General features: G+C 31.2%; 1 protein-coding gene across 1 annotated transcript; it reads right to left on the bottom strand.

Moving 5' to 3' along the window:
* Positions 1-2668: 2668 nt before the first annotated feature.
* On the bottom strand, positions 2669-15374 carry LOC132715927 (uncharacterized; the record flags this gene model as incomplete). The annotated part of the gene is given in 13 exon segments (XM_060699039.1): positions 2669-5200; positions 6240-6332; positions 6882-7049; positions 8677-8680; positions 9031-9371; positions 11123-11362; positions 11847-11924; positions 12420-12608; positions 13064-13146; positions 13422-13495; positions 13977-14292; positions 14599-14748; positions 15219-15374. Coding segments are annotated over 13 exon segments (2015 nt in total), but the record flags the coding sequence as incomplete, so codon positions are not given.
* Between the last annotated feature and the right edge of the window lie 4 nt (positions 15375-15378).

Here is a 15378-nt window from a genome sequence, read left to right as displayed (position 1 = left end):
CGGGGCCCCCGATGAACCAGAAAATGTGGTCAGAGACAGACGAAAACGTCCGCGTGGATTATGGTGACACATATTTCCGCGCGTTTTTAGAGAAAATGTTGACTAACCTACAAATGTCAAGCAGACGAACATATCAAGTGATAGATGATCTCATGCACGCGGCTACGGCTAAATACCCATATACACGCTATGTACCAGGTCTTAAGATACAGTTAATGAGTGACTCATTTGTGATACAACCTACTTGTGTGTTAGACCATTGTGTGGACACGAAATTAAAAGTACCATGTGTCCCATTTTCTATGAGGAAAAAGAAATCGGCATAATATTTATTTCATAACGCATGTTATTAAACTAAATTTCTTTTATTCCTTTTCAAACTAATATGCTCAAATAATTTATTTTGATTATAAAAACATCGATTTGCTCAAGTGTTGTAAACATGTCTACCAACTTACCATTTTGATATGATATTCAATCAAGATGATCTCATACGCGGCCACATTGTCTGCATTTTACATAGGAATATGAAAGCTTCACAAAATCAGGATATTTACAAAAGGACTGTAAACGGGGTTTTTTTGTTGTTTTTTTTATTATAGAAAAAACAACATTTTGGTAATCAGTGACCTTGACATTTCTAGTTCTTCTGCACTCAAAATGTGCTGTCAAAAAAAATACTCAAATTATTTTCAGGTATATTTGTATATGTGCACTATATCTGTTTTCATACACATTCCATTACTGTTAACACTCCGTGACACTGTCAACTGTTTTTCCCGTATTATGTGTTTACATTTTTATATGTTTCAAAAGAAAATAAACAAACTAATAACAAACGTTTTATTCTTTATTGTATATTGTTGTGTGTATAATGAGTTTTGAAAATAAGTCTTGTTATGTAACGGCAATCTATTAATGCGCTAAAAGCTTGAACAAAACACTGTTGTAGATTAAATGCTTGTGGATTAACTAGGTAGAATTTAAAAGGTGTCTATCATTGTTTTACTTGGACCAACCAGGGAAAAGTTATCCTGTTGTTTGTTTTTCATGTAACTAGGAGCATAATATGGTCATGAAAACTTATTAAAAGAGAAAAATGATTAAATGGTATCTAACATTAAACTACGAAAATGCCCTAAATCGAACTTCACGCCATTAGGTTTGTTTAAAAACTTTTCAAACTGTACCTATTATGCAAGTTTGCAGGATTTGGTACAGAAAAAGTGCTGCAAAAGGTACAGATTCTAGTAAAACTGTACCATGTACCTCACGTTACAAAATGACCACCTGAGTCAGAGTGTATACTGAGTTAGTTAGTTTACAATTATGAGAGACATGTAACTGTACATTCCAATAGGTACAGAATGGTCTTTAAACAAAACATTTCCATCACTTACCACTCTATAGATAAAAAAAACAATATATAGAACGTAAGAAATCTTGCATAACTTATCATTAATTCTTATACATTAACATAAATACATGGCGGGTAAAACACTGTGAACAAATTCATTACTCATATTTGTACATCTGTATTTTCTATAAATAGTTTATGGACATGTGTATCAGGGATTTTTTTGAAGAAATATTAAATATTGACTAATTATATAATACCAAAGTTTATCTCCCGACAAATTCTGCTCAGGGTCTTTGAAAGACCATGTTCTGTTACAGCACCACATGAGTCATGGTATGTGCAAGGAAAAAAAACTTTGGCCTCAACTAACTCAAAATGTAGTTTGACAAGTACATTCATGAACACTTAACTATAAATGCCTATATGTATATATTCTAACAGCCAAAAGTTAACATAAGTTAAAGTAATTGCACTATTAAAATCTGCAAAAATCTAACTACAATAAAATTAAAAACAAACAAAAAAGGTACAGAGATACATAAAACACACTAACATTATCATTATATAATGATATACATACAAACAGATAAACAACTTAAAGATATGTACAGTGAATTTGTTACTGCTGCCTATAGTTTCAATGGAAAGTAGTTCTTTTCAAATGTTGACCTAAAAATTGGAATATCTTAAAACTTCAGCTCACTTATATTTCTTTCAAGAATTCTCTTCCATTTCTTTCAGCTCAAGCAGGCCTATATAATATAAAGTTTACTGTATATAGTATTTCATGAGGATTGAAATACCCACAGTATCTGTTGCAGAGAAAACAATGGTAAGGACAATTCAAATGATTGGAGAACTTTTAAAGTTTTAATAAGCTCAAATGACTACATGTATCATTTTAAATGAGCTATCCAACAGAGTCCCTTTTCATACACTCACCAGGAATTAATTAGCATTTAACTAAGGGAGAACTTATATGTAACCTTTTTATATGAGCAGCCAATATTTTCTTGGCTACAGTGTCATCAATATCACTTTATTTTAATTAAAAATTTAAAAAAAAAATGAAATTCTGGCTTAATCTCAAAATAGCATCTAGTGGTCTAAATCTAAGAAATCACTGGTACACAGTTATGCACGATATGAGGGAAGAAATTGAATTATGACTAATGGTAGCATTTAACATTTAGTCACCCATAAATAAAAATTTTACTTAGGCAACATTGGTCAACTTTAAACACATAACATAGTGTAATACATACTATAATAATACAATGATATTTAAATGATAAATTAATAACATCCATCCAGAGTTTGTAAATAGTTTTTCATATTAGGCTTGTTTCTCTGTACTAACTCTTACCATGTAAAACAATAAGCAATAGTTTAGGAATTATCAAACAATGTTTAATAAAACAAAAGCAGAGAGTGGAATATGCATTCATGACCTTAAACACTCACCTTCACCGAAACTTTAAACATAAAAACTTGATATAATGACATTAAAACAAGTCAATTACTGATCTATGACTTAATAACTCAAATCAGATGATCATCAGTAGATATTGTGAGTCACATTTTAAATACCAGTATTCTAAAAGGAGTCAGAAAATTAAATAATTCAATCAAAAGTCAATTCAATGGTCTATTTCTTATTGTCAAAATGCTCATTTTATAAAGAAATGCAGGACAAGAAAATGTGTAAATAAGCCGTCATAACCTTAAATGTTTAATAGGAACTTCTCAAACATTAATTCAACAAAAATAAAAAATTTAATTAGTGTTCATGACCCAAGCACACAATGTTATATGTGACCATTTTATCACATATAACAATTAATTCCTATACATGTATATCATTTTTACAAAAAATGCTATACATAGGCTGTTTTATATAAATTTTTACTCTAGTGGGCTTATTACATGTATATCATAAATCTAATTATTCAATAAGCAAGAAAAAATTACCCTCAGTTGAGAGAGATTCATATCTACTGAACACATAAGGTCAACAAAGCACGACAATAATAACAACATAAATAGATAAAAGCCGTGTCACGACAAAACCAACATAGTGCGTTTGCGACCAGCATCGATCCAGACTAGTCTGCGCATCCGCGTAGTCTGATCAGGATCCATGCTGTTCGCTATAAGTTTCTCTACTTGTAATAGAGTTGGTAAGCGAACAGCATGGATCCTGATCAGACTGCACGGATGCGCAGGCTGGTCTGGATCCATGCTGGTCGCAAACTCACTATGTTGTGACACGTCTCAATTATTAAATAGTTTAAATAAACATGGGTAAATAAACAAATACACTGACGTAATAAATAGAGATTATCAATATAGACAACCTTAATTAAGTTTCCATTGTGACAATAGAGTCAAATAAATTGGCAAGTTTATAGTGTAAAAGCAGCAATGCATTAAATATCAACCCGTAAATATTTGCATGAAGGCATTATTTGGTACTTTAATGTTAAGATAATTGACCAATATTTGAAAACTGGAAATTTATGTGATAATGTGCATTCTTATATCATCAATTTGACATATTTGCAGTTGAAAGATGACACATTCAATCTTCTTATCTTAAAGAAATTCACAAAGTATGCAAGAAAAACAAAAACAATTATCAAGGATGCCATTTTTCACATACAGTCTATTACTTCAAACAATAAAGTACAGAAGCTATCACTTATGTTGAAAGGCACAATGAATGTATTGGGAGGTTGGTACAAAATGAACATGTCCCTTACGTAATGATTTAGAACCATTTCATACAGGTGTATCAATCATTTTATAACAAACTCGCAAATTATACCAGTAGTAGGCTTTAAATGAAAGACAATAATAGATGTGTAATCTCAATTGTCACGTATCTAATTTACATAAATCTTTACCAATATTAAATTAAACCCTTCACATGTTAAATTTCTTAAATGAAAGTGTTGAACTATTTATGGAACTGTTCATTATCAATAACAAATGATATCAAGATGAAAATTTTAAATTGTCCAGTCAACAGTATAGAGCCTGGTCAAACTGTATGGAAGTGCAAGACGACCTGGCTCTATTAGGTGGTAAAGCTTATTAATTTCGGCTTTATCGATTTCGACTCCAGGAGTGTGTGTAAATGTTGGAGTAACAAAACATTTATCAATGAAGGTGAAAACCAAAATTTTATAATACTATAACAATAACATAAGCAATAGCTGTGTTAGTCAATGCAAGAGACGATATTTATTTTATCTTGAGTGAATATGGGATACATCTTTCCGTGAAAAATATTAAACATGTTCTACAGTATTCATTCAATGAAGTAGAAAAATAAATTATTTGATTTAAAAAATTTCCAATTTGGAAAAAAAAAGTAATTTAGATTAACAAGTGGAATCAAACAATTTTCACTAGAACTATAAGATATATAGCCAGTGTTATATATCCGGTAAATTCTAGTGAATAAATATTTATTGTTGTTTATAACAACAATCATTATGCAATTTCAATTGAAAACATTTTCAACAACAAATTTACTACAATTAAAATTCTCTCATAAAATACTTTCTTCTCCTTTAGTATTCTTTTGCTGCACAGATTCAAAGTTAGAATCACAGAGAGAACGCCATGGCTAACTCTCACTAAAACATTTTTAGGAAGCATATTTGTTATAGCTTAACAATGCTTTGCTTATGTTATACACTTAAACAGCTTTTATTTTTGTCTGTAAGGTTTTCCATGAATTCTGAATCTGTATAGACATGTATACTCCTGGTTACCATAGTTATTGACTATCCTCAACTCATACATGTAGAATGGTTTGACTTGCCCTTTCACCTGAAATACATGTAATCATTGAATATTCAATTATGTTAAAAGGTAACATATTGATTTGTGCACCATTTAGAAATATTTAAAAATAAGTTTTTCTTCAATGAATTTTTCTTTTAATTATATAATAATACCAAGATAGGTAAAGTTCATACTTTACTTTCAAGTGACGATTATATAGTTGTTAAGGAACAATCAGGTATTTAAACAGAACCACCAATGTTCTGTTAGGTAGCTTCTAAGCATACAAGATTGTTCAATGCCCAAATTTGACTGGATTCATTGATTGATAGATTGATTGTTTGGGTATAATGACACACAGACATAGACATGTTACTTGTCATACTGCACTGGAGACCAACAATTTAACTGGAATATTTAGCTAAGAGCTGCAAATGTTGAATAACATGCTGACTTTTAAAAATGGATTCAAAGCATCACATAAAATTAATTCTGTGAAAATTTCAAATGACTGAAAATGGTTTCTTTTTAAATAGTGTTGAATTAACAACCTGAAGACCTAAAAGGGGTCTGTTAACATTTCAGTGTCTTCTTCTTGCTTCTACTTATGGAAATATATTTTACCTACTACTTCTTGAAATTTATATCCAATAATCAAAGCATTTGCCTAGTTTACTGTTAAAATATATAAAATACAGGCATCACTAAAAGTAATATATACGTAAAATTTTATTCAAAAGGAAGGCTTTTTTATTTGTATTTTAATTTCAAGGAAGGGTTTTTTATTTGTATTTTTATTTCTTTATAGAATAAGTATCAACATCATTAAAAAGTAGGAAAGATAAAGGACTAGTAAACAACTTGTTTTATTGTGATAAGATGAGGTTATATTCCATGTCAAAATTACTCCCATCACATCTCTATTTACAAGATCATCTTATCTTCATTCCTTGATCAAGAAAAATAGCAGATCTTTTCTAACGTACATAAAGCATAGAATACTTTATGTCAGGTGGTTAAATAATTTCATACAATAAAACATATAGTGGTGATTATATTAGTCAACTTAAGCAATATATCTCACCTGTATGGGGAAAAACTGCATGGGTTTTCCATTATCATTATATGTATAATTACCCAGTGAAACACCATGGTCATCATACTCACTTTCTAAACCCTGTAATATACGAGGTACATGTTTCTATATAGTCACTGATAATACTATTATTTATATGTAAACCATAAACACAATAAAATATATCTTTTCAATGCTAAGATTGGATGTCCCTATATTCCTCTGTTTGTCAGTCTAGTGGTAGACAGTATGACAGCAGGACAGACAGACATGGGAAAATCTATATGTCCCCAAAAGGTCAACAAGCTGTCTTATCTTACATACCAACAATACTGTTTTTTGAAATATGACCTACTTGAGTCACAACAAAGTAAAATTGCTAGCATATCATAATTATAACCTGGTATATCCAGGAAACAGACTTGAGAGCAGTTAAAACAAGCTAAAAACTGCTGTTATCTAATCAAGATGAAATAATTCAGTGTAATCTGGCTTTGTGTCATACAATGACATCTATGAATTTGTTTAACAAAAAACAAGTTACCCAACAAACTGCAGCAAGAAATCAAACAAAATGAGTTTTGCAGGGACTGATCATAAATTACGATTTCTTATCAAAACATTTCATTATAATAATGTATTTTATCTTACCAATACTGTAAAGTTCTTTGGTGCACTGTCTATCTCCCCTGAAGGGGCTAGAGATTTAGGTATGTGTTCTAAAGTGAATCCAGATGGAATGATAATGGTGGAGGTCTTTATAACAATAAAACCTTGAGCGCCTTTAAATGCCCAACATTGTCCAGGATATACTTCAGGCTGAAATCAAAATACACATTAAGAAAACACAGAAAATAACCTAGACATAATTATTGTAACTGTGACTGGAATATCATTACTCAGATTTCTTTATTATTCTCATACTGGATAATATAGTATAAGAGAGGTAATACTGTGGAGTACAGAAAAAAAAGACTACATGAGTTATCTGAAAGTAAAACTATCAAATACACTGAAATGTGTTGCATTCTCTAGTTATTAAAATATTTCTCAACATTTTAAATATGGAAAGACATTAACATAAAGTTCTCATATTGCAGTCTTTGTAGTATTCTACTTCCTCATAGATATTAAGGTAAAATATACCTAAATACATATGGGATATGTATGTACAAATCAAGTACATAAAATACAAATTGACAACCAGGTGAGCGAAAGTAGGAAGTTAACATTGGCTAACATTCTGTCAAAGCATACTGTTATTACTGTCTCAACAATATTTCAATGATAGGTATATTATTAGTAAGAAATATTTTTGCACTGTATAAATGGTTGTTGTATATACAACCCGAACTGCTAGGCGAGAATTATATTGCAAACAAACGTTTATATACAGCCATATAACATGTCAGGAATATTGATAACAAATTTATAATACAGAAAAATTGCTTATTAAGAGGGAAAAAAAAATCTGATTTCAAATCATAAATTTTGACAATAGTTGTTGTTATAAAAATTATAAATTCTATATAAAATGTCATGGTTATCCCAATGAAAAAACGATGTTACCAAATGTTGCAGTTTTATAAAGTTAAAGATCTGCCAGTAGCATAAGAGTAAAGCCAATTTTTTATGCATTGTTCACTGAATATATCATGCTTTCCAAACCCACCAATTTCACATTTACCAGGAACGCAATCTCCTTAAATATTGAGAACCCAAATGAAGGGATTTGATCAGTTTTAATTTATAAACCCTAAAAAAAACTTCATGCTAATTAAAGCATTTTGCATAATAAACCAATACCTTTACCGTATAAACAGTTCTAGGGGAGTGAGGCTACCAGAGGGTAACAACCAAATATACGGGAGAGTGTTCTTCCCTGTAATAACTCTTGCACATCTTGTTATTAGAAAAAAAAATAAAATATGGTTTTCATAACTATTGTATCTGTATTGATAGACTGACCATCCATTTCATTGTTAGCTTGTGTTGGCCTATAACATTTCTTTGGGTTCATTGCAAAATTTGTTAACTAAATACATGTATAAGAAATTAAGTGTACAAATTGAACACTCCTATGAAAAAATCCAAAGCCATATTCTTTATAAAGTAAGTTCTTTCATCATAAAATCTTTTTGTACCCTAATCCATAATATAAACAACATTATACAAAGTTTTTCTCCTTTTCTGTTAACTGCTTTTGACCATAAACTGTCTAATGTTTAAAAAACAGAAATTTACAATAATGTATGGCTACAGAAACTTATCAGTCTAATAGAAAAAGATCAACACTGCATATTCCTAGGGAAATTTATTGTACAATATTACAACAAGTAATATATGTGTATTTTACCTGCTGAATTTTCAAGAGCAATAATCTGCTATTTCCTAAATTTTATAGCACTGGTATCTAAATAAGGCTTCATCAATCAATCTGACGCACTTTCCTGTAAAAATAAAACAAAAACTTTCCCATAACATTCTACACCATATTTACTTGGACCTTTTTTGACTTATTTTTTACTTTATTAAGCAGTGAATGAATAAGTTATTTATGTAAAGAAAGATCACATTTTTAAGTTTTTTACAAGCATTCATTTCTATGAAATCTCTATTTTGTTCTGTCAATGTAGGCATTTGTAACACAAGAGGACATCTTCAAATAAGGTAAAATTTTAATTTGCAGGGAAAAATGCATTTTATTTAAAATGCCTTGTCCAAAATTGGCAAAAGAAAGTTAATGGATTCACGGATTTATCAATCCTTTCTAGTCTAAATAAAATACATGGCATTTTACTCTCTGATAAAACACAAGAAAAAAATCATCATTATTTCAAAACCATTGACTAAGCAAACACACAAAAAAGAACTGACATAGACCTGTTCTCCAACTCCTAATCCATTGCTGGTGATATGTACACTTTGTTGTTTATTGTTTTCTTGTTTCTGTTCAAACTGTTGGTACTGCTGTTGCTGGGCTGCTTGTAGATTCTTCATCATGTCCATCACACTTGTGGTCAACTCCGTGGCTAGTTCCTCCAAACGTTTATCCAGCACATCACGGCTTACATAATGGGTGTGTAACCATTCTGTGAAAGAATCTTGGGTTGGATTTCCACTTATATGACCTGCCATCATCTAAAAAAAATAGTGAGACCTACAGTTAATATCTAAAACTTCAAATTAAAGTAAATACAACTAGAACTATCACTAAATGTGATTAATACCCCCACAAGACTGCTTCGGAAATAAGGATGTTACTAGTAACAGAATACCTTGTAAAAGAATTGAAATATAGAGTTATGGTTGTGGGCAATTAAAGATAGTTGTGGTTCTTATATGTTGCATTTCCTTTTCAATGTTGGGTTGGGGCCATTGATTTGAAGTTTAAATGTAATTACTCTGTAATGAATCCAGAAAGACAAAAAAAAGGGAACAAAGGGGGGGGGGGGACAATAACTCTATAAATACTGAAGATAGAGTTATATAGTTCTTGGTGCACCTTGCACTTCCTCTTAATTGTGGCTTTGAACCATTTATTTGAAGTTGTTTTGAATTCCAACCAGTACATTTTTAAGTTATGCTCCTGACAAGGAAAAGTATTCCAAGGGCAGTAACTCGTATTTTGTCAAAATGGAGTTATGGCTCATTGTACACTGCACTTCCTTTTAATGTCCTTGACAACTGTATGAAAGTTGTATTGAATTCCAAAACAGTAGTTTTCAAGTTTATGCTCTGGACAAGGAAAAGTTAACAAAAGGGCAATAACTCTGCTAATTAGTCAAGATAGGTTTATGGTTCTTGGTGCACTGCACTTCCTCTCCAATGTGCTTGACCCTTGTACTGTAGTTATATATTGAATTTAAACCATTTAGTCTTCAAGTTATGGTCCGGTTACAAAAAAGGCAATGAAAGGACAACAAAGGGCAATAACTCTGTAATTACTTTAGATAGAGTTTATGATTCTTGTGCACTGCACTTCCCCGTTATTGTGTTTGACAATTGTATGAAGTTGTTTTGAATTCCAACCAGTAGTTTTCAAGTTATGCCCGGACAAGGAAAAGTAACAAAGGGCAATAACTCTGTAATTAGTCAAGATAGAGTTATGGTTCTTGTGCACTGCACTTCCTCTCAATGTGTTTGACCATTGTATGTAGTTTAGTATTGAATTCAAACTATTAGTCTTCAAGTTATCGGTCCGGACAAAAAAAGCAATGGAAAAGCAACAAAGGGCAATAACTCTGTAAATTAGTCAAGATAGCAGTTATGGTTCTTGTGCACTGCACTTTCCTCTCAATGTGCTTGACCATTGTATGTAGTTATATTGAATTCCAACCATTAGTCTTCAAGTATTATGCTCCGGACAAGGAAAATGCAACGGACGTCTGGACCGACCGACCGACCACCGGGTGACTCCTATATACCCCCCCAAACTTCGTTTTTGGGGGTATAACAAGAGTACTGCATGCAATGTTAATGCTGGTCTGTTAAAAATTATAAGTTAAAAAGTGACATAACTTCAAAAATATTGCTTTCACAACTATGCCCCTTAGCTAACAACTGTACCTTGTCATGGTGAGCAAACTATTCCAAGTTTTATGATGTTAACTTTTCAAATGTTGGAAATTTGGGTTACATTTAAGTTTTTGCACGACAACAACCCTACAGCTATCATAATAGCTGAACTTTTTCTTGAAACAGACAAGCTAAAAATCATATAAAATATTTGCAAGCTTTCACAGATTTAGGCAAAATCATCTACAATCTTTCATATCATCTATACAATTAACATCCTTCAAGGTTGGCATACAATATTTCATGATTTAATTTGTGCAAAATTTTTATTAACTTAATTGCCAAAACTGCATAAATATTTTAAGAACACAAACCTCAGCTAAAATAGCATTAACATTATCCTTGACGGCTGCGAGGTAGTACGTTTCGTTATGACAGCAAGCATTCACACGTGCCAACAAGGCAGCATAATCTGTCTCCAATGCATGAAGTTCTGCTTGTAATCCTGACAACTTCTCCTCTAAGTCTGCCAGATTCTGTGCAGAGTCAACCTTAATCTCAGCACCTTGATCAGCCATGCTGACCTTCTGGGCAGCTATAGTGCTGTCCAAAGCCTGCAGTATACAGTAATCATAGTTGATAAACAAAGAACTAACTGTTTTTTGCATTCTGTTAAATGTAACATTTACATGTATGTAACATAAATGTAATGGCTAAACTTGATCTTTTAGTGTTCTTTTACTGATTTTCTTTTACCTTTCTTAGTTAAGTATAAAGTTTCAGCCTCGTCTGATAAAATTGATATCAAAAGACAGTAGCATGTTATTCTCTATAAATCATTTACAATAGTGTTTGAAAATATATGCCTTTAAGACCAAGAAAAAAAACATAAGTTACATGTTCAACCATTAGGATGGAGAATAAAAAGCTTCATTTAAGTGTTCTTTTACTCATTTGTTAACTTTTCAGTTTTTATTTACATTACATTATAAATTACAATAAATCAAAAATGATGCTACAGAGGCTTAAACCAATTTATGAGCATTAACCGAAGACAGTTGCTTAATGAGACAAAGCATATGGAGGATTTTGACTCACCTTTATGGTTACTAATAGAGCATCATGTTTTGTCTGCATTTCTTCCAGCTTGATTCCCTGTTCTGTCTTCCACTGAGCCTAATAAAACATATCAAAATATAATCAGAGGTACCTTCCAAAATACAAATTTGCTTTCGAAATACAATGTGTCTCTAAACCTTACTTATATCAATAATTATTAAATAAAATCTTTATATACAAGTCTACACACCGAATATAAAAAAACTCCCTTAAGGTAACTGGAGAGATGAAATAGATTCTTCTACTTTCAAAAACAAATTTGAACCTGCATGACAGGTAAGTGAAAGAAAGTCATTCATATGAACTAGTATGCACTTCAAACATATCATTAGGATTTGATGTTAATATTGGACAACCTCTGCCCAGCAACATCCTTTGGTCATTTTGGTTGTCATTGTAAGGAGGTGTTGCTCTATTGAGGTTAAATCCCGTGTGAAATCTTAGTATCATCAGATATGACTTTGTTGTTGTAAAAAGGTTATTGCTATACACAAGGTCACCTTACAGAGGTTATACTGTATGTTAATTCTTTGTCAATACCAGGATACCTACCTGTTGAAGCTGAGCTTCACTGTTGATCCCAGCAATATTAGCTTTCAGTTCGGCTGTTTCCTTGCCAATAATTCTGTATACTATAGCCTCAACATCTGCTGCTGTCAAATGCTCCTTGTTGTTAGATTGTAATTGTAGAATCATTGTTCTAACTTCATCATTCAGATGGTGAAAATACTCATGCTTCTCCTGTGTAATGTAAAAACAATAATTAATATATCTCTTGTGTTATAAAATATCAAAATTATGAATTAAATGATATTCTGTGTAACACAACAACAAATATACATTTGTAATTTAACAATAAAAACTATGACAAACTTTTAAAGTTATTCAGATAGTTTTATTTCCTATATGAGTATATCAGTATACATTGTATATCTATTAAATTTTCTAAAAACAACTTGACTGCTTTATGTAAATAACAACAACTAACTGTGCATTATATCAGACGGTTTAGAACAAAGCTTCCTCAAATAAAATAACACATTCTCTTTAAGAATTGAAAAATTCATGCCAACTCAACAACAAATTTCATTCTTTTACACTTATCATGGCTCAAAATAAATTTAAAAGGACTTAAATAGGATTAATGTAACCATAATACAATTGAACAAGAAGAAAAAAATTTGATAAGCACTCACATTAATAACTATCTGGGGGGAAGATTTTTGACGAGCATACATTGCCATCAAAGCTGACTTACTATCAAGCCATGAATCTATACCTGAAAGTTAATGGGTAGTTAATATATAAAAGAAATAATCATATAGGACAAAATATACTGTATCAACATTACATCTTATAAATCATGTTTATTTAAGTACCAATTATTTCCTACAAAAATAATTTTTGTTACAATTTTTCAATAAGACCCTCTTTCTGTTCTGTATTTTTTCATATTTAGGATTTACCTCTAATGAATAATTCTATAATCATGCAAGTTTCTTTCATGACAGATAAACATGTACATGTATTTATGATATAAATTGATGTAATTACCAGTTGAAAGTGTCAATAATAGTGGCAGCAAAAGTAGTAATGGTAAACACAGACAGCAACCTCGGCTTCTCCTTCTACAAACATAAAGTCAGTAATTATAATAATGCCAAATTCCTTACTGAAAACATTACTCTGTTCAGAAAGACATAATCTATGATACAATTATATTACAAGTTTTCCTAGCTCTATGCCTAACTCCTACCATGCTATTTATTTTAAATGGACTTGTCCATCTTTTAATCTGGACAAAACCATTTATTATTTTAAAATTAGTATCGACAGACTTAATTAATGTAATTGAGAAATTATGGAAAAGTTAGTCATAATTGTGTCTGAGTGTTTATTTACCCTAAGAACCAGATTAAAGACTGTATGGGCAGGCATATACTTCATCTATAATTGAATTTAAAAGGGAACTGATATTTTGTTACCTTAAAATGATTTTGGTCATGTGTTTATCTGTGTGCAATAATGCCCACAACATGCCATTTATTAAAATACAAATGCATGTACAATGATATAAGAATACTATATGGTCATAGGAGTAAACATTACCTTTTAAACAACCAGTAATCCAGTACAACAAATTGCCAGGACACATAATGGACTTTTTTCCACAACCATTCTGGGACTGATGATGCATCGCTCAATTTTGAGGACCACAACCAAGAAAAGGCATTTAAAATTGATCTTGCCATATAAAGCAATGGCTGGGTACATAACAACCATGTGAAGTATATAACTGATGTAACAGCTGTTACTATTGGTCGACATAAATATTTCCAGACTGGTCTACCAACACTGTTCCAAACTGGTTCCCCTACAGCATCCCAGACTGGTTTGAATGGTCTGGTCACAGTTGATATGGTTTCTATAATTATATAAAGCATAAAAAAGTACAATGCTGGAGCACCCTTCTTTAGTATATTAATTTCATCTGATTTGTTATCCTTTCTTTTTGTTTTCAATTATCATATAATTTTTTGTTATAAGTAATAAGTTATTTAAACTCTTATCTGTAGACATTTTGTTCTAATGTTTTTTTTAAAAAGCTCAATCTTAGTATTGGCAAGACTAAATGATGGGAGCATATGTCAAGAAAAACCTTTTTCTATTAAGTGCAGTTTCACCATATCATAACGATATACTTTGTCTCGTTCATTTTATAAGTAAATACCTGTAACAGTAGTGACAATTGTAGTTATAGTGGACACTGAGTCACTATCATCACTGTAACCATCATATCCACTCCCTGTACTTGTACTGTATTTAGAACGTCGAGTCATTGTTGAATCCGAGTCAGAAAATTCTCCATCTGTATCTAAACCTGAAAATATAACTTGCAAATATTGACATGGCATCATTTTGCATATCAACACTTCCATATTATATATATACATGTATGTGCATTTTCCTGTATCTTATATGACCTGAATCTTAAAATAATCAAACAAATGTCTCGAAGGAATGATTATGATGAAGTTTGTCATTAGGTATAAATGGAAGAAGATCTAGATACTGAAATATATTCCAAAGCTATTGAACCATTTTGAAAGAACACAGTTACTACAAGTTCACAATAAAATACAGCAATGAATTCTTTACATTACCACTTATGTTTTAAAATGAATCTTATACTATTATTTATCAAGAAAATTGAGATACCTATGAGTCAAATATATCTGCATTTAGCTCTACCTTGGCTTTCCTTGAGTGACCATGAACATTTTTCAGCTTTATGTAGGTCACAACCATGAAACTTTCTGAAAGAAAAATGGAGATTATTATCCAACTTACCATTTAAACGTATGTTATATTTTCGATGATTATTCGCCACTAACTTGGACTTCTCAGATGCCTCTACAGCACCTTTCTCTGTCACACCATTATCATCAAACTCCTCTGTTGCTGTTCTCCTCACAGTACGTACAGAATAACCTCTTCCTGACCTACCTCA

Source organism: Ruditapes philippinarum, unplaced genomic scaffold (genome assembly GCF_026571515.1).
Source record: "Ruditapes philippinarum isolate M1 unplaced genomic scaffold, ASM2657151v2 ctg19181_1_1_1_1, whole genome shotgun sequence".
In the NCBI taxonomy this organism is placed as follows: Eukaryota; Metazoa; Mollusca; class Bivalvia; order Venerida; family Veneridae; genus Ruditapes; species Ruditapes philippinarum.
This window is presented reverse-complemented; position numbering and strand designations above follow the sequence as displayed.